Source organism: Homalodisca vitripennis, chromosome 1, assembly GCF_021130785.1.
Source record: "Homalodisca vitripennis isolate AUS2020 chromosome 1, UT_GWSS_2.1, whole genome shotgun sequence".
In the NCBI taxonomy this organism is placed as follows: Eukaryota; Metazoa; Arthropoda; class Insecta; order Hemiptera; family Cicadellidae; genus Homalodisca; species Homalodisca vitripennis.
The window spans coordinates 43067278-43091907 of record NC_060207.1 but is presented as its reverse complement, the minus strand read 5'-3'; the positions used below and the strand labels follow the sequence as shown (position 1 = coordinate 43091907).

General features: G+C 32.7%; 1 protein-coding gene across 1 annotated transcript; it reads right to left on the bottom strand.

Moving 5' to 3' along the window:
• Positions 1 to 2788: 2788 nt before the first annotated feature.
• LOC124360382 (juvenile hormone esterase-like) lies at positions 2789 to 24347 on the bottom strand. The gene is made up of 10 exons (XM_046813965.1): positions 24184 to 24347; positions 23002 to 23148; positions 20132 to 20288; positions 18400 to 18585; positions 18020 to 18222; positions 15672 to 15837; positions 12607 to 12785; positions 9092 to 9260; positions 3321 to 3456; positions 2789 to 3099 (listed from the first exon to the last, which is right to left on the bottom strand). The coding sequence occupies exons 1-10, from the start codon at positions 24322 to 24324 to the stop codon at positions 2922 to 2924; spliced, it is 1662 nt and encodes a 553-aa protein (XP_046669921.1). The 5' UTR covers positions 24325 to 24347; the 3' UTR covers positions 2789 to 2921.
• Positions 24348 to 24630: the final 283 nt, after the last annotated feature.

Sequence of the window (24630 nt, the reverse complement as noted above, 5' to 3'; positions counted from 1 at the left end):
TGCAGAGGTCATATTCAGTTAGTGATATTAGTTCATTGTAAAATCTAAATGTATGACATGACGATTATATTTTATGTAAACCATGACACTGCTAGCAGTATTGGTCGGTATGAAAAGTTTGCACCTTGTAACTTAGAGTGTAAATTAACGTACGTATTAATTATATGTTGGAATTTTTTAATAAGGACATATTTAATATATTTACACATTTACTTAGTTTACAATAATCTATAACAATTTAGTTTCGTTATTACTAAAAGGAAATTTTTAATTCATTTAAAATTTATACACAGGAAATGTTCCACAAGTTGTTAGACAATAAAACAATTTACCCCAATTAACTCTTGCTTCTTTTCAACTAATTTGTCGTCTATCTCAAAGTCCATGAACCTATATCATGACAGAAAACATTGTCTTTGAAGATATTTAAATTATCTTGTGATAAAAATTTAAATAAATAAGCTAGTATATTATATAGTAGAGTGGATAAAAGAAATTTAACATCACTCATAAAAGTGTGTAACATTGCAATAACAAATGGCTTTACTGGCTGTTTACATTATTTTCGTCTATAAAGTTTTCCTCGATTCTGGTCGGAGGTAATCTGATCGATAGCACTGTTTTATTCCAAGCAGCTTCGGCACAGATTGCCTCTTATATCCTTCTCTTGGATCACGGCCAGGCGTGCCCTACTTACCTCCATTACATTCTCAGGTGCATCTATATCCTGCGGATCATTTGGTAAAGATATGCACATACTTCTGCTATATCCTTTTTTCTTGGATGATGAACAGGCGTGTTCTACTTATCTCCCCCACATTTTCAGGTACATCTTTTTCCTACAAATTATTTCGTAAAGATATGAACATACTGCATGCTATATCCTTCTCTTGGACCACAGCCAAAGGTCTACTTACCTCTCCTACATTCTCAGGTGCTTCTAAATCTTATGAATCAATCCGTAAAAGTATGAACACTGCGTCTGAATATATTTTAGTTTATCGGTATCAGAGGAGATTTTAAATAATTAGAAAACTTTCGTTAATTGTTGTTATAAAATATATTCTGAAATTGAACCCTTCCATACAATTATTATTTTCATCACTTTTGTGCAAGTTTATTTTATGGTCTAAATATATTAAATATATAGATGTCCATTATGTCTGTGGCACCCTTGGTATCTCAACAAGGACTAAATGTACTAATTTTCAAGTATAGTGACCAAAGTTAAAATTTTTATGGAACACCCTACATTTTCTTGCTATTTTGGACATAAAACAAGAGTTTACTACGGTTTGGCTGCGGCAAATGCCATGCTGCCAGCCCTCGGTATCACTTTGTATAGACCTGCAGTGTAGGTGTTAAACTAGCAGAAGGTGTTAAAACGATTTTATTCTTAGCAGTTGTGTTCAACTCATTCTTTCTCTGTTGCAACCAAGTTTTTAATAATGTCACGTTTTGACATGTTCAAGAACCATTATGTGAGCAATTTTAAACCTTTTCAAAGGGTGAATATGTTATTTTCAAGTGATGTTATAGTATTGTGCCTAAAAGTCGTAATAAAACATTGGTGCATTTAATATTAATTGCTAACATAAGTATTCAATTAGAATTCTAAGGAAATAATAGCTAGCATGATAGCAGATAAACACATCAGGTCGTATAAGGACGAATTAGTATTTTTGTAAACTATAAAAATTTTAATTAACAGATAAGGCCCAAACTCGTTTATCATTGCTATCGCATGTATAATACTCTTTTAATTGATACTTCAACTAACCAAATAAGAATTTGATTTGCTGTCAAATCATTTCTCCAATGTTGCAAGTACTTAAACGTAATTTTATTATATTATAAGAATATTCTGTGGTGTGCAAATAGGTACACGTGATTTTTTTATTGAATTTCCTTATAAATTCTTTATAAATGGCATAATAAACAGTCCCGATAATAAGTGATTATCTCTGAAAGATGTACAATTCTACAAATCTACTTAAGAATAATTGAACTTTGAAAGTAGAAGTAGGACAGTTAAACAGTATTTTTAATACCAAATGAAATAAACAAATTCCTCAGTAATTATAATATTTAAATGAATAAATTCAAAAATTTAAGTAATATTTGAGCTACTGTAGGCTAGAGAAATCCGTATTAATCTTAGTGAGGGAAATTAGGATGTGACATGATGGAATCCTATGATAGATCTTTGAATAAGAAGTAGGTTCATTAAATATATATAATATATATATATATATATATATATATATATATATATATATATACAATTTTAGTGTTCATTAATAATACATTAAAGAGTTGAACAAAATTGTCACTGGCTCTTATTTTAGGTTTAGCGAGTCAAGAGGATTTTCTGGTATCAATCAATTATATTTGACGCCAATGTACAGTTTGTCTTGTGACACGTGCAAAATGCCTGAGAAGCCTACTTTAGTCAAAAAGCTTGAGCTTCCGGCCATTTTAATCCACTTCGTGTGTATGTTATTTTCAGTGCCGTAGAAGCGTTTGTTTTATTGCCCGTATCAAAAATATATACATATAGGTGTGAATAGTCTTCTTCGGTTGGAAAGTGTCTATTTCCATTTATAATAACCTACTTTCTTCATAAGTGTACAATTTCCGCAAGGTCAGGAATTGTGAAGAATTGTGCCAATGTCCATAGTTTCCATACAATTATTGTTTATAACATCAGGCAATAGAAGAATAAATTGCAGGCAATGGAAGAATAAATTTCTAATTGTATACTAATATACGGTAATATAAAAGAATGTTTGAAAATAATTATATACTTTATTAATAGTTTTAACATAATTATTTATTCACTGCATATAAAGGTTTTGGAATACTCAAAATAAGAAAAGGATGTATTCGGTTGTATTTATCAGAATAATTAGTTTTAGGTCTCACTCTGAGACCCACCAAGTCTTGTGGTATTTAGAGGCGAGTCCCATCCAGAAATTCGTTCTATCTGGAAGAATGTGCCCACTCCTCGCTTTCCAAGATTCTCCTATTTCCATAAAACATGGGTTCTCCTTAGAGTCCTTTTTCCAAGTCACTCCCAGTTCCTCGTAATTTGGATTACTGAAAAAATTAAAACCCACAAGTAATCATACACCGAGAAAAGTTTCTAAAGAGGCAAAAATATGATCAAATAAAAAACCTGTTACGCCTAGAACAATAATTAAAAATATTTTAATATATTCAATGTTTAAGAAAGTAAAGATAACAAAAGATACACCATAAAAATACACCTTTGAAATAATAATTTTATAAGTAAGTACGGTAAAAATTGAGTCACTCACCCCGTGGACGCAAAAGAAGCCCATGCCTTAACATGTTTCTTTATAGCTTCTTTTTCAGTATGGGTTAATTCGGGAGTTTCTAAACGGTCATCTCGGAAAAGGTATAAGAACTGCAAGTCCGCCCCATGGCACGATTCTGCCAAAGACATACATATTAATGAAAAAAATACTGTATTTTAGGTAATTAACTAAATTGTACGTATTCATTTAATTATTAAATTAAGCTAAGCTTTTGTTATACCCAAGAGTGTGATTCAGCAGCACATTGCTTCCATATGGGTTTGGATAGCAAAAGTTTTCGAGCATTGTTAACTGAGTATATATGTATATATCTAATGTAGTCCTTTTGTTATACCCACGAGTGTGATTCAGCAGCACATTGCTTCCATATGGTTTTGGATAGGAAAAGTTTTCGAGCATTGTTAACTGAGTATATATGTATATTTATATCTAATGTAGTCCTTTTGTTATACCCAAGAGTGTGATTCAGCAGCACATTGCTTTCATATGGGTTTTGGATAGCAAAAGTTTTCGAGCATTCTTAACTGAGTATATATGTATATATATCTAATGTAGTCCTTTTGTTATACACGAGTGTGATTCAGCAGCACATTGCTTCCATATGGTTTTGGATAGCAAAAGTTTTCGAGCATTGTTAACTGAGTATATATGTATATATATATCTAATGTAGTCCTTTTGTTATACCCACGAGTGTGATTCAGCAGCACATTGCTTCCATATGGTTTTGGATAGGAAAAGTTTTCGAGCATTGTTAACTGAGTATATATGTATATATATCTAATGTAGTCCTTTTGTTATACCCAAGAGTGTGATTCAGCAGCACATTGCTTCCATATGGTTTTGGATAGCAAAAGTTTTCGAGCATTGTTAACTGAGTATATATGTATATATATCTAATGTAGTCCTTTTGTTATACCCACGAGTGTGATTCAGCAGCACATTGCTTCCATATGGTTTTGGATAGCAAAAGTTTTCGAGCATTGTTAACTGAGTATATATGTATATATATCTAATGTAGTCCTTTTGTTATACCCACGAGTGTGATTCAGCAGCACATTGCTTCCATATGATTTTGGATAGCAAAAGTGTTCGAGCATTGTTAACTGAGTATATGTATATATATATCTAATGTAGTCCTTTTGTTATACCCACGAGTGTGATTCAGCAGCACATTGCTTCCATATGGTTTTGGATAGCAAAAGTTTTCGAGCATTGTTAACTGAGTATATGTATATATATCTAATGTAGTCCTTTTGCCAATTTTATTGTAACGTAAAACTTTACTTACGTTTACTTGGTGTAACGAATACAACTATCATTGATGGATAATATATAAAACCTTACCAGACCGCTAACCGTGAAAGTTAGATAGTTTTACTGTTACACTCACATGAATTAACATATGACTTTGTTGTGCTATTGCTCTGTGTGTCTCACATTTTCACACTAATTTTTGAACAGTAAGATTAATTGGTATTTAGAATCAATTTCAATCTCAACTGTTATTGAGATTGAAATGGGGTTATTGTTTTAAAAGGGGTTGTAGCCCCTTGTTGGGCACTACAACCCCTTCAAGTCGACTGTCTAGAGTCAGCATTGACATTCCACGCTAGGAATGGACTTAGCTACCTCTGCACCCCTCAGCACCCTCACTATCTTGCATTCTGAAACCGAGTTGGATTAAAACCTGCTCAAACTATCTGGCTTTGCTCAGGTAATCGGGATATTGAGTCGTGTATAACAATGTAAGAAATTAATAAACCATCTTCACTCAATATTATACTGAAGTTATCTCTTGATTAAATACACTTAGAAACCTTTAGTAGTTAACTCTATTACTTAATTTTATTTGAAAGGGTTTCATCATTATTATTGAAATATACAATTTGTATGTAATCATATGGCCGGCAAATATTTGATTTTAAAAGTTTCGATCAATACTTGGTTTATTACAAAGTAATTTGTTATATTCATTGTTTGGATAAAATTACTGTATTATATCTCGTATACTAAGTAATTATTGATACGTTGCTTTAAATATCTGTTGATATATTATATACACGAACTTGTTAACGCTTGTAGTTAAGTTTAAGGCTCAATTAATTAATTTTATCTTATGTTTTGGGCTATTATAGGTTCTCTACTTAATATAATTAAATTAATGTTTTAACACATTTCATAACTGATAATTTGATACATAGTATACAATTGTTTGTCACTTTAAGTTAACGTTTAATTGATTTTTGACAGTGTATTGCGTAATTATTTCTACTTATTTTGCTTTAATTTTCGCAGTTTAACATTGATAATAAAACAATCAAACTATTAACATATGAAAGGTCAACTGCCGTAATCGAGACAAAGGTTGACATCCACTAAAGTAGCTGTTAATGAACTCGCCAATCTAGATGGTCACTTAAGTACAATTTAACTTTAGCTGATTATCTCACTGAAAGCAAGAAGAAGCGCTGTGAATTCAAAGCAAATCTCGCATGCGTCATACGGATGATGTGTTGGAGGTAAATTTAAACCAAGGTGAAAATATCTTAAATGACTTGTTTGTGCAAATATCCAGTGTTAGTGAAACAATTTCCCCACTTATTGACCCTTCATCGTTGTCTCTCGCTGCTACGAGCAGTGAAGTTCCCCCACGGATGCCACTTATGGCCACTCAAGTTCGACTCCCGAAGTTAGATCTACAAAACTTTGCTGGAGAACACACCGAATGGATATCGTCCATTCATTTATTCAACAGTACTATCCATCGCAATGCTTCGCTCTCCAACACCTTCTCTCCACATTCCGTGGCGAATCGCTGGCGTTAGTGCAATCTCTCAACTTGATATGTGCATATTATACAATTGCATATGACCTTCAATGTCAACGCTAATATAATCTTCGTCGTTCAACTGCTCTCTCCACTAACACCACATCATGGAATTTGTCGGATATCTCAGCCTACTCAACAAAAAATATAAGATAATTCGTAAACTTGTTCTTCGAGTATACTCAAGATCTCAAGGCTCTTGAATGTGACACCACTTCATCATCAGAGCAACCCCTTGCTCTTTGCTATGATTCTTCGCAAAATGAATAATAGTTTGAGGAAGAAACTCGAGGTGTATAGTGCATGTGTTGGCAACGAATGTCCATGCATAATAAAATTTCTAAACAAAGAATGCTCTCTTTTGGAAGATGATAGTAAAGTTGACAAACACTCTTTTTCAAAATATCCTTGTTTTTCCTGTGGTAGAAAGTACCACTAAATTTGCAACTGTGAAGTGTTCAAGGTAAAACCCCCTCATGAGTGGTGACGACTTGTAAAAAGGGAATAACTTTGTGTGTCGTGTTTAGGAAATAACTGTGTTGAACAATTTAAATCCAAGCCAACATGCTCAACTTCTCACAAACCTCACCACAGTTTGTTACATTTTCAAACTAAGCCCCCTTAAGAGAATAGGCTCTTTAATGCTTCCAACAAAGTTCTACCGCAAACGGAAATACATCCGCGGTATTATTGTTTTAGTCTCGATATTTCAGCCCTCTGCTGATCGGTCACTCCACTGTTCTTCTAGACACTACGTTATTACAACTCAACTTACCACAAGGCTTTACTCATGTTTTCAGAGAGCGACTTGACTCTGGGAGTACGAGTATGTGTGACTTTATACCCGGGTGCGCTGCTCAGCTTCTAGATAGATTACTCGTCGCTATGTAACTCCAGGCATTCCTTTGGTGCTCAAAATCCTCTGTACTTATTAGACAAAATATCCATGGAACTCCCTAGAGTTGAATTAGCTCCAGAAGTGTTTAAAAAAGTTAAAACCTACACTCTAGTGGACCCTACATTTCACATACCAGGAGATATCTATGAATTGCACGAAGTAAGATTATTTCCCAAAATACTTACTAAAGAAATCTATTCTCTTGGTCCCAAGATGCCTCTGGAAGTTGGAACACGTCTTGGTTTTGTGATCGCAGGAAAAGATTCTTTACATCTTCTGGCCATATTATCTCATCTTATTCAATTTATCTGTTCTCTACCAATGATTTTGATTTTCATCACTCTCTCCCAAAAATTATGGCAGCAAGAAGAACCTCCTTCATGCCGTAAAAAGTTACCAGAAGAGACACTTTGTGATCTACACTTTGATTCAACACATTCTAGAGATCCTAACGATTGCCTTTCAAAAGCAGCCTCTAGGAACATCACGTCTCACTACTGAGCGTAGTTCCACTCTTTAGAAGCGTAGTGCCGTGCTAGCCTCACTTTTATGAACTACACACTATTGTCAAGAATTAATATGAATCGCTTGGACATATGAGCAAAGTTGAAAACTTTGATGAACCCTTGAAACTACTATTTGCCACATCATGTGGTTCTCAAAGAACGCAGTAGCTCCACTATTGCGTACTTTATAATTATGCTAGATCAAAATATAGCAATAGAATCCCTCTCAATGACACCTTTTTTCCTGGTCCTAAATTGCAGACCAACATATGTGATATCCTGCTCCAGTTCAGGAGTCACACAATTATGTTTTGCTGTGAAATCCGGCAAATGTGCCGCATGATAAAAGTGTACCCTGTTGACTATTGGTGCGTGACTTCTTTGGCACATTCCATGACATTTCTCCTATCCCTATCTTGGATCCTTAAATATATCGGAATTTGATCCTCCAAAAGTCTTCAAAAATTGTATTGTTAATTAATTAATGGGTTGTTTTAATTCTCATCTTCACACAACGGTTTCTTTAACACTGCCGTAGAGTATCAGTTGTATTAAAATTAATAAATTTCACTCTTGTACAAAATTATATAGAATTGATGAAAAGCTTTTTAAAATATCTAGTTTGCTTTTAACGTTTTATAAGAATAAATTGCAAACAAAATGACACAACTTGACTTCTTTGTTAACCATCCTATATCATGCTCTCTATTTCACTATTCTCCTTCATTATTTTAGCTATTTTTTCTCTCCTGTCTTACCTTTGATGTGCTCCATTGTGTGTGCTATAACAACGAAAAACGTCAAAACTTTTTAGATTTTAGGTAAAACGATTCATGTTAGTGGGAATGTTGTTAACCGGAATAAACATTGTTGATGCTTCATATTTTTGCTTCATACTACGTAGTTTGGCTGCAAATGAGTTCTGAAGTTGGACGCTTGAGTCGGGCGCCTTCACCATGCTGTAACCTTTGCAATAGTGTACGTCTATAAATTGTTATAAAACTAACCAATTAAGTCTACTTTTTATGTATATTCATTTTGGGAATTAAAGTACAAAAATCTGCAAATGCTAATTTTAAATATATATATCTCTCTGACTTGGCTTCACTTGCCTCTCGCCTTGGCCCAGTCTATTCATTCCGCTGGTCAGTGGTACCGATAGGTAACACGAGTTTACGTCTATGGTTACTTCATTCTCAAACAACAAGATTTTCAAATTATTTTAAGGTTTACGTAATATTATAATAGACATTGGATGAGTAAGTTAGATGACGGTTTCTCACCACACTTTTCTTATACATAAGTACATGACATCGAAAGCGTATGCGATAAAAACCCTAAAAGATTTAATATAATTATTAGTTCAGGATTTTAAAAAACCTTTGTATCCATCGAATTAAAAAAAAACTGTAGGTAAACTTAAATTGTAGAGTGCACTGGTAATTTTGGTACACTTACAACACTAATGTCGAATTAATACAAACCAAAACTCCCAATTTTATTGTAAAACGATATTACCTGAATTAATGACTTTTGAAGCATTTTCAGCGAAAACGGTTTTAAATAATTGACAGATACATCTGGTGTGGTTGGTGAACAGGTATGTGTAGACTGGAGCTGAGGACTTTTCCAGTAACATTGTTCTGGTTTGCTCCATTCCAATATTGAACCGTACGTCACTTTGGCACTGGAAAATGATACAGTTTCATTATGGAACTTTTAACCCGACTATTTCATATCAAATTACTATTATTATCTATATAATACACAGTGTTCAGTTACGTAATATTATAGAACCCAATTGGTAAAACTTATTTCGGTGGGTTTGGTGTCATCGTTTCTTTATTTAGATAAAAATGAGACAAATACGAGTATGATATTTGGAATTCACATAATAAATGCAAAATACTACATTTGATACAAATTTTAACAAATAAGCTAGGTTGCTGTACCAAAAACTATTGATAATTGAACGCTTGTTTCAAAGAAAAAGAAAAAAAAACATCTATACGTAAAACTAAGAAAAGTTACAAATATTTAAAAATCAAGGCATGGAGCCTGAACATCTAAATCAACCATATTCGAATCAAACCAATTTCAATGATTGCAAAATTGTCGACGAGTCACTTCTAGTATGAAACATACATCGAATTTAAATTTAGAGTCTTATAGCAATAGTTTATTATTTGGATTTATTTAATATTCTGGTCTGTTTATATTAGATCAGGGGTTCTCAACCGGTGGGTCGCGACCCCCAGGGGGGTGAGATAGGTGATAAATGAAAAAAAAAAACTAAAAAACTCAGGCCATATATACCATATGAGCGGCGAATATCAAATGAAGCGACCATGTACTTATTTAGAAACTGAGTTGAGTCCGCTTGTTAAATACAATAAGTATATTTAATCAATTTACAATTAATCAATACTATTTTAAAATACAACTATAATTAACAAAAAGGAACAAATGGAGCTCTAAATGACTCAACATCGCTGCTAAAAATGATGGTGCCTGCCGCGCCGCTTGTATCGTAACGTAGGCCTTATTGTTGTGAGACAAAATTTGTTTATTCTAAAAAAGGCACACTACACAAAATACATTGCAAAAAATACATTTTTTTAAAAGTCCAGCAGAATGACTTAATGAGAAACTTGAGCTTGCTTTGAATTAACTAACTGTAGAATGTCTGGGTTGATTTTTGTCAAACACAAAATAATATAATTTTCCAGTGCCAAACGATTTCTTGATTTGGTTTTTAAATTCACCATTGTGGAAAATCCTTTTTCACAATTGTAAGAAGTAGAAAAAGGTATCAAAATCTTCAATGCTACTTTGGTCAATTCTGGGTGTTCCTTCTTTATACTTAGCCAAAACTTGTCGGGACAAACATCGTCAAAAGTTAGTTTCAATGACTGATCACTTGATATATCTATCAGTTCATCGTGGAGGCCAGCATTCAATTCAGCTTTTTGAACAGCTTTTTCGGAAAATGGTTTTGTTATCCACACAGATCCACTTGTATCTTTAACAGGAATATAATCATTCAACTGCTTTATCAAGGCTTCAAGGTGTGATGATATGAGTAATGAGAGAGATGATGTGTCAATGGATGTGTCACCAATACTTGAGACATACTCCTTGAATTCTTGTGTAAGTTGGAAATTTTCAAAGTCTTCATCTTTTATTCTTGTATTCCAAAGAGTAAGTTTTCTTACAAATGCATTTACTCGGTCTTGAGCATACAAAATAGTTGTTTCTGGTCCTTGTAGGGATGAGTTCAAAATGTTGAGATGAGAAAAAATATCAGCTAAGTAAGCAAGCTTTATTAACCATTTTTCATCGCTGAAAAAATGGGAAAGTTCATGTTTACTGTCCATTAAAAAAAGCAACATTTCTGATCTCAATGAAAACAGCCTACTCAACACGTTACCCCGGGACAGCCATCTCACTTCGGTGTGGAATAGCAAATGTTTGTGCAGGGCTCCTACCTCTTCACACAAGTTTTCAAGTAATTTACTCTGCAATGGTCGACTCTTGACGTAGTTAACAACTTTGATAGCCTCAGCCAAAACTTGACGCAAGTCATCCGGCATTCCTTTAGCTGCCAAAGCTTGTCTATGTAAAAAAACAATGCACCCAGTTTGCATTTGGCATTAACGTTTTCAACCTGGCAATCAATCCGCTGTTTTTACCCGAAAGGGCTCTTGCACCATCACTACAAATTGAAACACATTTGTTCCAATCAATTTCAAATGGTTCAGTTGCCTCAATGAACACTTTAAAAAGACTTTCACCTGTGGCATGGTCTGGCAAAGATTTGCAAAATAATACATTTTCCTTAATAGAGTGACCGCAATCATACCTAATAAAACACAAAAACTGAGCACAGTTAGCAATGTCAGTTGATTCGTCACATTGAATCGAAAAAAAAACGTGCTTTCTTTTATTTGCATCTTTAGCTGGTTCTGAACATCTTTCACCATGTCTGATATTCGTCGTGACACAGTGTCATTTGATAGTGGGATTTTTTTTAGCTTGTCAGCTTCTTGAGGATTAATCATATTTGAAACCATATCGATTGCGGCAGGAAGAATTAATTCCTCAGCAATGGTATGTGGCTTCCCCACTTTAGCAATCTTTAGCGCTACCTCGTACGAAGCTTTGAGGGCATTTTTGCTAACATCAGTATGACTTTTAATATTTACCTGTTGACTGCGAAGGGACAGCAGTTTTCTCTGGAAAAACTCGACTGATTTGTTTTTCAGCGCAGAATGCTTAGTTTCAAGATGACGCTTCATTTTTGAAGGTTTCATGCTTTCAACTGATAAAACTTCACTACAAATAACACACTGAGGTTTGTTTTCAAGTTCAGTAAAACCAAACTGTAGATATGCATTATCATACTTTCGGCATTTTGGTTTTGAGACTTCGGAACTACTTTTGCTACATGAAGCTTCTCTTTTTAAAAACTCATTAATACTAAAACTTGAGTGTTCAATTTGAAGATCAAAGTACGCACTATTTCTCAAGACGTCAGGCAGTCGACTGGCACACTGGCACAGTGGCTTGTCGGAGGACGAATTGCGCCGTGCGATGGCTGCGCGCGCAGCTCCATGTCAGGCTGTCTCCTCGGCTTTAAATACACCACGCGTCAGTTCTGTAAATACACTGCGCACAGTCTTTGCCTGCTTTGATATTGAAGAATTGAAAATGATTAAAATTACTTTCGTTACATTTATTACCGGATCGTTTATTAATTATTAAGAAATTAGTGCTCACTAACGTTTTTATATAGTTTTGAATAGTGTTTTTTTATGTTTTTTAAAACTAATTATTGCTGTCTTTTTGCATACAAAGGCTTACTTTACGATGTTACAAAAAGGGGGTCGCCAAAATTCTCAACCTAAAAAGGGGTCGCAGCGTTGAAAAGGTTGAGAACCACTGTATTAGATGAATGTATAATACAACACATTAATGCAATACGTTCTCATCCACGTTGGGCTTTACAATGAAAATTAATAAAAGCAACTTACCAACAAGTAATCATTGGCATTATTCCAAGAGATATGTTTTCCTTTTAAGTAGAAGTCCCAAATAATTTTCGTTGCTTCTTTTTCTTCCACACTTCCATGTTTTAGCCCCAATAATGGTGAAACTAGCCATTCCGGGTTGTCGTTAAAACTTTTGAAAGCTCTATCACTGACTCCATCAACTAGAACAATCAAATATTACGTATACTATATGTACATCAATAATGTGATTTAGTAATAGTGTAATATTCAAAACGTTTTACCGCAATTATTAAGCAGGGAACTAAAACTTATACAGTCCCTACGTGATGGACCAAGAGTGAATGCTCTAGCAAGAAAGACAATTTTATACTCAGCTTTACCTGACATTCGTACTAATATTGCAAAACTCTGTACTCAGCTTTTACCTGACATTATTACTAATGTTACAGACTTCGGTATTCAGCTTTACCTGACATTATTACTAATATTACAGACTTCGGTATTCAGCTTTACCTTGACATTATTACTAATATTACAGACTTCGGTATTCAGCTTTACTTGACATTATTACTAATATTGGAAGACTTCTTGTTGTTCCAGGTATGGTATTAGTCATACTCTAGCTCATAATACAATAAAACACAGTTTAGTGTACAACTTTTATTTAATTAGCTACAAAAAGCTCCTGAATATTTTACAGTATCTCTTACAGTTCAGCCACAAATTAGCTCAGAATGCGTTTAGTCTAATTTAGTTGATATTGATTATCTGGAGTAATCAATGCTATGCTCAATAGTTTGTTTCGCAATAACTGATGAGGTTTCTTAGGGTATGAGCCAAACTCTAGAACAAAAGGTGTTAATATATGTTTTAAGACTCAAATAGTTATTTTATTATCAAAAAATTTTATGGTTGATATCTCATTTAGTGAGATATCACTGACCATAAAACTTATTACTTTTATTTGATTACGATATGAATATACATACAAATGAATTGGAAAAGTTCAACTTTAGTTTAAAAATTAATGAAAATTTTGTAAATCCCTCATGAAAAACTGTGATTCATATTGGTCGTTGGTTGCTTGAGCTTCCAGCCCCATTCAACTCACCGCTTCAGGCATATGAATACAATTGCAGTTTCGGTTTAATAACCATCATTCACTGATGATGGATTTTTGAAACATGATTAACAATAAAGAAATATCCACAAGGTTTCATTCGGATTATATTTTAAGTGTTGCCTGGAATTGGCTCGCATGTTTGATTTGAAGTAAGGTCTATAACACGTTTAAGTCATTTTAACTTTAAATAATTAGTGTTCAAGTATTGCACCAAATCTTTCCATTATTTACCCAAAGCGGTCAGGAATTGAGTGCCCAGGATGAATAAATGTATGGATATCGTTAATATTGGAAATAATTACATTATCAATGGTAGTTACTGATGAGCTGTTGCGTTTTTCGGTAAATTTATGGATCGCTTTAGGCCAAATGTTTACAACATAGTTTTTCCAATGTTTTATTTCTGATTAAGTTTTCCTAGTAGCATACGTTTATATTTTAATATCTAAGAATAACTCATATGACTTAGCTTTCTAGTTGAAAAATATATTTAGTTGGACTGTTGAAGGTAAACCACAGTTAAAGTGCGATTGTTCTTATAAAATATATTTATACTTGTTTAAAATCTTTATCGACGCATTATTTGGTGCATTATTATAAATGCTATTTGCCATAAAATATTAACACACAAGTGTTTTCTCTTATAGTATGCAATTTATATAAATTAAGTGTACCGTAATTTAGAAACTATTCCAGTGAGTTAAATCTTCACAAAATGCTTGTCCTCAATATTTTACATTTATTGTAAGAACGTAGCACGCTTATGTATCTCCTCAACCTATGCTACATGTTTGAGGGTATTGTTCATTGTGCCTTTGACAACTGGAACAAAATTGTCCAAGTGTATTAATATTTGTGTGAATATGCAGAGTGCCCGTTCGTTTACATCCGGCGAATATGAGCAGAGAGATGCTGGAAGTATCTTTTTATGAGACAGCTGTAGGACTGTTTATCAAACAAAGAATTGTTGTCTAAATAACTATTTACATATCAAAGGAAAAGAGGAAAATGTTTAGGAATCGACAATGAACAACTAACTTTTTAAAATGTTGACTCATTTTAACTGCATCAATTGTGTAGTGTCATGATGAAAGAGCTCTCTTTCAAACTAATCTAACTATATAGATGCTCATCAACCTTTTATAAGATTTAATTAAAAATGATTACTTGTAATTAAGTACAAAATGAGGTAGCGTTTTCTTATGGAAACTTGCCTTGATGTAAGTGGTATGTTTATACTCAATATCGTACTTTGACTTTTAAATTTATGCTGAGACTAAAAAATTAATAATTTTAAGCATGAGAAAATAATTCATGAGGGCGTTGGAACTTTGAATGGATTATTTATAACAGTGCTTATTAAATTATAGACAGGTATTTCAATACCGCTGAGAACGTCTGGCCCAGAATGAAAATTTATTAAATAAAACCCTTAAGATCTTGAGAGTAAGATAGCTCTCAATCAAAATTTTCCTCAATTATAAGAAATTCTAATTCTAATAGAATCACACAACGATATTGAATTTTATTTACATAAGGCCTATACACATAGTGCCTAATATCATTAATTAATTCAATTGGAATTTCAAACCTTATTTAAAGAGGATCATAATAGTCTTATAGCGTATTATGTATATTAATTTAAAGTTAAGCATACGTTGTTTTGAATAATTCTACATTATATTTCTACGTCAATATAATGAGAACTCCATATTCCTTCTTCAGCAACCTGTTTTAGAAGAAGGATGCCATGGCATTCTTAGTTCCTTTATAAGTTACCTTTTTCCTAATTACACATTACCTCACCATGTAAAGTTATTCTCACTCTGTAAAGTTTCCTTATCGACAAATGATTGCATGGAAAAACTACATACGTTATAATTATATTACACTTTTTACAAATAAAAATAATGTAAATTTGAGAAAGAGTAGTTTGAAAGTGATTCAAATATAGGCTACTCACAGAAAGCGGCGACTGATCCCTCTTTCACAGTGCACCCAAGAATGACTGGAACCTGAGCAAACTCTCCTCTTTGCATTAGAGCTTCTGGGGTGTCGGAAAGAAAAGGGTCTGAACCTGAGATTTCAACACATGGCATAAAAACCAATGTGTAGTTTCTTGTATATTCCTACAAACAAATAGAAAGGAAAGTTATAAATAACTTGACAATATGATACAATGAAGATTATTCAAATCCAATCTTGTAAACAACTTAGCAAATTTGATCTATTAATTAATAAATATATGTTCTTCCAGTAATAAAACTGTGGGTTATGCACGCACATAAGCTACTTACACCGGGACGAAAAATGCATCATTTATAAAATATAGAACTGTTTACTAAGGGCACATTATGCCTCAGAAAAGTTTCATTTAATAAATCTGTCCTCGTTTATTATTCTAAGAACGTCATAATCGTCTCATATCCCATTATCTCATAACTTTGTTTAGTAATTAACTAAAGAGTGCTTCGTTAAGTAATTATGACAGTTGAAAATTACATACTTATTAACAGGCCGTATTAAAGTATTAGGTAACTTAAATTTTAATCTTTCTCACACATTGCAGTTTTTGCTTGGGCTTTATAGTTTTAAAATGTAATATTGTCAAACTGATCTTAATTAAATATTGAATTCTACATCCAGCATATTAAATCTGTTGTGAATGATATCTAAAATATTCGCTTTCCATTGTTGGTAGTAATATTTAACACCAAAATTGGTAGTTTTTTACACTTACGTCAGCATTTTCCTGAATGCATGTTGGTAAACTACAAAAGACTCATCATCAGTAAAATACCCTTACATTGACTATATTTATGTTTGACTAGTGATCATCATTCCTAAATCTAAGACTTCAATTAGTTTGGGATGCTATCCTAATTATAACGTACTTACCAATTGAAACCAATTGAAATAAATAAAACAATAAAGCGTATCTATAGTTAGGCAAATGTTATTATTTTATGATTTATAATGGTGTGTTTTTAAGAATTTAAAATTAGGTTTGGAAGGCATAAAATATACTGTAGAAGAGAAATGAAAGAGTCAAGAAGAAGTTGAAGAAAAGGCCTACAATAGATCAGTATTCTACTGTTCACGGGATATAATATTACGTCTTACATCGTGAATATTTCAATCACTTCAACATCTTAGTTTAGTGCAAACCAATAAAAAACAAATATTAGACTGAAAATTTACAAAACAGTCAAACGTGTTAAAAAATCATATTTTCTTCAAAACACCCCTCTACTAAACGAGTATCCGGATCATTCCTAGTTGACATTAGATACCTGCATGACAGGCAAGGATAGATTCTACAACGTTGCAAGGATGAATAGATCAGTGTACTGAAATGACTTGGTATATGCACGGGATGTATGGAGAAGGATGCATCGAGGGAGAATCTCCAAAGACATTGGACGACGGAAAAGATGAGTTATCCTCAGTCTGAAATTTATCATACCAATTGCTACGCAGTGGCGAGCAGTACACATTCACCCTTGATGTCATCAAAAATACATATAGGAAGATGGATGGTCCAGATAAACGTCTTTATGTTTGGCAATTTCGTATTATGTGCTAAAGTCTAAATAGATACATGTGAAAGCTAGATTAGAAAATGAATTAAATATATAAAGTCTTTACCGTTATGCATTAAAATATAAATAAACTAAAAGAACTGTAGTAATTAATACATCTCATTTCCTCGAATTTGTAGGGATAAAATATGAAACACTAGCTGTTTCCCGCGGCTTCGCACGCTTTTCGTAAGCGTTACCCGTGTATGTGCACTTCTAGCTCAAGTAAATTATATTTCCAACGCCGATGTAGAGTTTGCTTTGTTGCCACGATCAAGAAAATCTGTATATGTTTATAGCCATTGTACACGTACATGTGTTTTATTATAAAGTGGTCTAACACTCAAGCTTTAAGTTCAACCAGAAATTTATCTTCAAGACAAATATACATCATAACTTAGCGCTTTCAAATAATGTTTGGCTATTAATTATTCGTCACTGTCTCGTAATTGCAGTTTATAATGTGCAGGCGCTTTGAAAACTATTATCTTTGGCAACGCCACCTGGAGGCGAGTTACATCAATAGACATAGCATAGGAACCTTCTTCGTGGAAAAATACATATACATACAAATTTTCGTAATGATCGGTCAAATAGTTTACGATTCCATAAAGGACAAACACACAAACATTCATTTATATATATATATATATATATATATATATATATATATATATATATATATATATATATTGTATAGTAAATAGCATAATAGTCGTGAACATTATACCTTTTCAGCGGCCATTTTCTGTGTAGCTCCAACAATCTCATCTGCAGGCACAGACTGAAGAAACCGAACAATAAAATCAGGATCCTCAGAAGCCTCACATCCTAGAACCTTGGCTAGTTTAATGGCACGAGACTTCGGATCATGCTGTACAGCCCATGGATTCAGTGCAAACCCACTTTGTATGATGGCCTTATGAAACAGTCCTTAAACAAAAACAGTAGTCGCCTCATGCAAGACCCAAATAAAGCACATAGTTTAAAAAACTTTAAATTTAACCAAGAAATATAAGCTAGAAATATTTTTTGTTTTGGTTTCCGGTTGTAATTATTAATTATGTACTAGAGAAAAATTGTTTTAAGAAAATAATATAAGCCAGTTACCTCTTGATAAAGGAGAGATCAGATTGTATGCTACAGACGCTCCTCCAGCACTGATACCAAAAATAGTGACGTTTTTGGGATCTCCACCAAAACTGTCAATGTTGTCACGAACCCACTTCAAGGCCAAAGTCTGATCCTTGAGTCCAGCGTTCCCTGGGACATCGTCACTTTCCAGTGACAGGAATCCTTTAAATTAATATATTTGTTTACTATACACGGCTTATGTTATTGAGATTATAAATTATGTAAAACTTACTGATTAAAACCACGATAACTATTTTTTGTGGAACATTATTCCGTTATACTATGGATTTAAAAATAGTATCTATAGTAAAATACTGAAGTAACAATAGTATAAGATACGCAGTATTTACACGTAGTAGTGTTCAATCACTGCAAAACGTACATTTAATTACTAATCTAACGTAATATCGTATTATCAAAATTCGCATAATTTATTGACCAACAATAACTACTACATTTAGTTTAACTTTAATTTTTTAACGCAGATAATGACATAACACCAATTTAATAAACATTATAATAATTTCTTTACGTCTGTAGACTCAAACGACGGCAAATAGTAAAGTCTAGTTGAGGTGATAGCTTGAGTGCTCGAACAAACTTATGAACATACTGAGCTGTTACAAAGTTTGTTTAAGATAAAAACTTTATTACCAAATAAAGGTAACTAATTTTATATTTTGGTAATACTAGTTTTTTGTTGCTAACATTTAACTCGTGAGTTTTCAATCTTTTAACAATAAAAGTAAAACAAATCGTTTGTCAGACAACATAATATAAACATATATTATTTCTCAATGGCTTAAAATTAAGACAAATCTCAGCCTTAGTTATTTAGTAATGTCTCGTTGAGTTAAAATGAATGAATGGCTTCTAGCGACATTTAAGATATCTGGAAAGAAAAAGCACCCCGTGTAGGGTGACATAATATCTTGAAGGCCACAGCCTACAATATCCAGTAGATAACTCAAGTATAGCTTAACATTTACAAAACTCTTTAGGACCACTTGTCCAATCTTCCAGGAATATATGTATATGGGTCAAAACTTTTGGATAATATGATTGTCCAGTATATGAGAGATCCAAGTCTTTAGAAGCCTTCGGTTTCTGTAGGATCTTGGCTTATGGAAGATGTCATTTACAGAGTGCCCACGATCTCTAAAAGTCTCTCAATGATCCCAGACTATGATATCTTCTATAACCTTATAAAATTATAACTACTATTGGTTAGTGCAATTTTCACAAGAAATGTAATGTGATAAATACAAGTCGGAGTTGTTACTTGAAGTGTAGAAAGCGGTTCACTCTCAGGCCGATAGACCAAACATTTGGAAGGCTAGGTACAAATCTCACAAAAGTCCTTTCCTTATTGCTGTTGTAATATTGATGTTACATAGAATAAATGTTTCTATACATAAACAATAAATTTAAAATCCGATTAAAGGATTACACAATAGTTAAAAAATACATAAATACTCTCTAGTGGTTTTCCTACAATTTTGTAAAGTATGTGTCCCAAATTAATCTTAAATAGACAAGCGAAGGAGTGTTGTAAGGTTAATTTATCATATATCTCATATATCATTATATCTTACCACTTCTCAATTTTTGTTGTTTTCAACCAATGTTTGTATGCAATCAATTAGCTAGATTGTACAACTTGTCCAATAAAATAGAAGTATATATGTATCTTTAATTATTTTCTTACCAAAGGCACCACAACGATAGTTGAAAGTAACGACGATGATGTCTTCATAAAGTAAGAAGTCTGGACCATTTGTTTTTGAGTTGCCAGATCCAAGAAGGAAGCCCCCTCCATGGATTGAAACTAGGACTGGCTTTTTAGATCTCCCTTTTTCTGGAAGCTGAAAATTATAAACAAATATATACCGAATTAAAATATATTTGTATTTGGAAAATATTGTATGGGGTGAAAATGGATATAATTTCAAGTTACATAGGAGATATGTTTCATAACAATCAAGATTTCTGAAGAGAGCGTTACAGCTTTTTCGCAGAAGGACAGAGAAATCGTTGTTTTTTGTTTGCACTCGAACTCTTACCTATTCATCAATGAATGCATTTAATATAGGTTAGTAAAAAAAATAATGGTTTTATCGAGTTGCATGAATGATAAATTGTGACCATACTGCTCAACAGAAAATAAAAGTCGACAAGTCCATCATTTAGTTAATGTTATTACCTTAAATTTTGTATTAAACAATTATCTCCAAAAACATACGGTTTTTAATATATAAGTGAAAACTAAACGTTTGACTTACACCACGATTGCTCAGTATTCATATTTCACTTTGGTATAGAATTTATGAAAGTAGGCATAACATTTAGCTTCTGGGCAGTGTAACTAAGTAAAAGTTCATCTGTCAAACTAGAGATTCTAAGGCGTGGATGGTTATTCTTGAATGGAAGTGAAACAATTTAATTTCTATGTATGGTTTGTGCAGATCAATATCATTGGTTGAGTGCAGGGATATTAATTAATTAGAGGTTAGAAGCAATAACACGCTCAAAGAAATCATGGTAATGAATTAGCAGTAACTGGAAATAGTATGGAGTCAATTTTCATTCTAGCAAAACATAAATATTTATTGTTTTACGAAATTAAGGCTTTACTGCGCTATAGGCAGAAATTTTGAAGGATCAAATTGAAGAGAATTAGAGGTCTAATGGAGCGGTCAGTTTAGACTCTGAATTCATGTCTGGAGTAATTTCATGGAAACAGGAAACTGGATTTTATATGGATTTCAGATTGTATAATCAATCAAATATCTAATTACGTTAAGTAATTCAAAAGCGTGAATTCTTGCATACTTATTGAAATTTATAGACAACCTTGAAACCAAATATGTAGATCTGATTAACCACATTTGAGAAACTTCAAAGAGTGTGTGTGAAAAATGATCATTAAGGTCACCTGGACTATACAGTATATACCAATGAAGATCAAGGTTAAAGTTTTACAAGAATATCAACACTATATATAAAGTCTTACCGTAGAACAAAGGGCACTGCTATATGGTGGCAGATTTCTCCTGGAACTTGGGAGAATGTAGTGATAAAGTTTACTCAAGGTCCACAAATGAAGCTTTAGTGGCGTAGAAAACGAACTTTGTTTTTATTGTTAAAAATCTAAGCTACATGTGTTATTAACACTCTTGTAAGAGCTCCTGTGCTACAATGCCTAATTAATCTAGTGATATGTAACTTTTAAATGGTTACTCTGCAACCAGAAATGAATATATTTGGAATTGAAGATTTTAATAGTAAATTACTTTAACTTTAGAAGTAGAAGATTGACATTATACAACTTCAGAACAAGATTTGTTGTATTAAATATATGCGTGTATGTATGTTAAAATTGCACGAGTGAAAGTATATACAGTGTGTGTATTATAACATTTTTTGTACGTGTATATTGTTATGTTATACAGCCAAAGTAATTTAATTTAACGATATTATTCATACTCAATACCACGATACTAAGTATTTAAACCCGTATATTTCGCCCTCATAAATTTTCCCGGATATAATATTTTTGGAAAGGAAACAGGATTTTTCCGGACATTTGCCATCGTTCAGTGAAACAAGAAATCAGTAACACTACGTTTCGAGATCTGCAATCTCATCTCTTCTTCAGGTGAAGAAAAATCCTGTTTCCTTCACAATCCTTCCATCGTCAAAAAATAACATTCAAACAAAGAATTTTTGGAAATATTCAACTAAACTCTTCCGTTTAAAAAAATGCAATGAAATGAATAAAAATGATGTATTTAAATCAAGGTTGAAAATATATTATATTTTTTGACCAAACATAATGAAAAATATTTAATTTACATTTTATATATGTTTTCAGATCATCAAAACATACAATTTTATCAAAAGATTAGGTGATATCCATTAAAGGAGCCGGTTGACCTTGAGCATTTTCACTATAGCAACAGTGTTAAACTTCATGCACTTTTACGCCCTTACTTTTTTTGTAACGGTATGGAAAATACCTTATTTTAGAGATACCATTATCGTGAATCAAAACTTTTTTAGTTTTGCGATAGAATGAATGGTTTTTGAGTACAAATAAGTTTGAGATTTCTGAATAAACTATAAAAATATCGGAAAACTAAAAGGCGTTTGGATCCGTTTCAATAATATCTTTAAAATTATACATCTTACACTTTACACATGTTTCTATGACTAAAAATAAGGCAATAAAAGTCCGCGAGATTGTTCTTATTTGCCTATCGTAAAGACGAACGGTATTGCAGCCGTACTTTATATTACACCTCTGAACGTATGTGACAAACATTATTTTCAGATATTCGCAGATTAATTTAATTTAACTATGCATATAACGTTTATAAGCTAGTTATATCGCATATTAACAACGAACATTGCTTGTATTTATCGCTGTAAGGATTACATGTGATCAAATAAACGATATGAATTCAAATGCGATTCCACTGGCATACTCAGATATACCGTGGTTGTTATCAAGATCCCCTTTCCGATAATATTAGGCTTACATATCTTGGAATATATTTATTTGTATTTTATGCATACCTGGTTGAAATAAACGTTGAGATAGAGGCAGTCTTCATCTCCGTCAGCTAATACCTGTGTTTCTGTTGCCAAAACAGGTTGTTTAGACGCATTGCCATCTTTAAGTGCATCTCTGGTACCTTCCCAACTGCCAAACGGCTGAGGTGCCTGGAAAATACGTCACTAATTAACCGTACCAGCACGAACAATACATTTATTAATAATCTGACTAGTAACTCAGAAGCACTAACATACTGGCGGAAGTACCGGAAGTACGTTCCTAACCACTATTAGGCATTACGTTATAAAACGTAATGAGTTTCTTGGTATCTGTCATTTATGAATAATTTAATGTTACTTTGAATATATATTTATAGTTTGCGGAGAGTCAGTACGCTCAACAGTGATAACCAGTCTTTGTAGTTTAAATAGAATTTCACATGTAATTAGAGTACATAAGTGACTGTGATTCAAACAATTTTTCCATAATGCATATGGTAGGGCATTCATGATTTAACAATAGGAAGCCCCCTCTGGCAAACTAAACTTAACCAGAGAGCCTTATTTAAACACCAAGATAAAAATTTATAAAACATCACCAAGAGAAACATGTTTATCACCTAATATAAACGTCCGTCATATTAAAACTTTTAATGGCGTGTACATGAAACTCGTTTAACCCAAGGAATGAAATCTAATCTTGGCGTGTTTGGCTGGACTGGAATCAGTAGAATGCTATAATAATTTACGTAATTGCTCTTCTTGCTCTATGTTGTTGTATACTTCTTATGACTTTATACGACCTTCATATTGAAGGAGTATATTAAGTGGGTTTAGAACTTTTTATATGGAGCGTGAAATAGTATAATTTTAATATCTCAATAAATTTTTCTTTATGCAAAATAAAACACGAATTAAATTTATTTTCGGAATAAAAAAAATCAGATGTTGAAATACTGGAGTAAGGGATTTTCCCAAGTTTAAATATTTGTTCAGCCACAAAGAGAAAACGATTTTAAAAATAAAGTATATAATCAACATTTTACTGACTATGAACCTTAAATTTACTAGAACTTACATTTTATGGAGCCTTAACATACAATAGTAAAAACATAATTTATTTCTTTTTATTTGACTACAATCAAAATTAATTTTTACTCCAACAGTTGTAAGTCGTAACCAAAACCAAATCTGAAATGTTACCTTGAATCTGAGTTCTCCAAGTGGTGGTTTTCCATAAGGAATGCCTCGAAATGAATAATAAGGCTTCCCAGTCAAAACGGATTGTTGGACCAAACCTTTCAGCCGGCCTAACCTTGTTTGTAAGATAACTGACTCTTCCATGTTCACTGACACTGTGTAAGAGATAAACACTTGACTAACATATGAGGGCTTATGTTATCTAACAGGGACACTTTGATTCAACTTATCAACATGTTATCTGGAGGATGTGATATGGGTGACATTGCACTACTTTTATTTATTTATTTTAAACTATAAATTTAAAATAAACATCGGCCTTCGTCTTCAATTGTAGCTCATCAAGTAATTATTTATGTTAGAAAATATTACTACTATCATAGAGTTAAATTTTCAACCATAAATACTTACAGAACGGTTTATTAGCCTACCAACCAATATAATTATTAA

Coding starts and splice junctions, on each gene's coding strand:
- LOC124360382 (XM_046813965.1), bottom strand. CDS start 24,324: ATGGAAGAGTCAGTTATCTTACAAACAAGGTTAGGCCGGCTGAAAGGT. Junction 18,586..20,131: donor CTATCGTTGTGGTGCCTTTG/GTAAGAAAATAA, acceptor ATTAATTTAAAG/GATTCCTGTCACTGGAAAGT. Junction 9,261..12,606: donor ATGCCAATGATTACTTGTTG/GTAAGTTGCTTT, acceptor ATCATTTTCCAG/TGCCAAAGTGACGTACGGTT.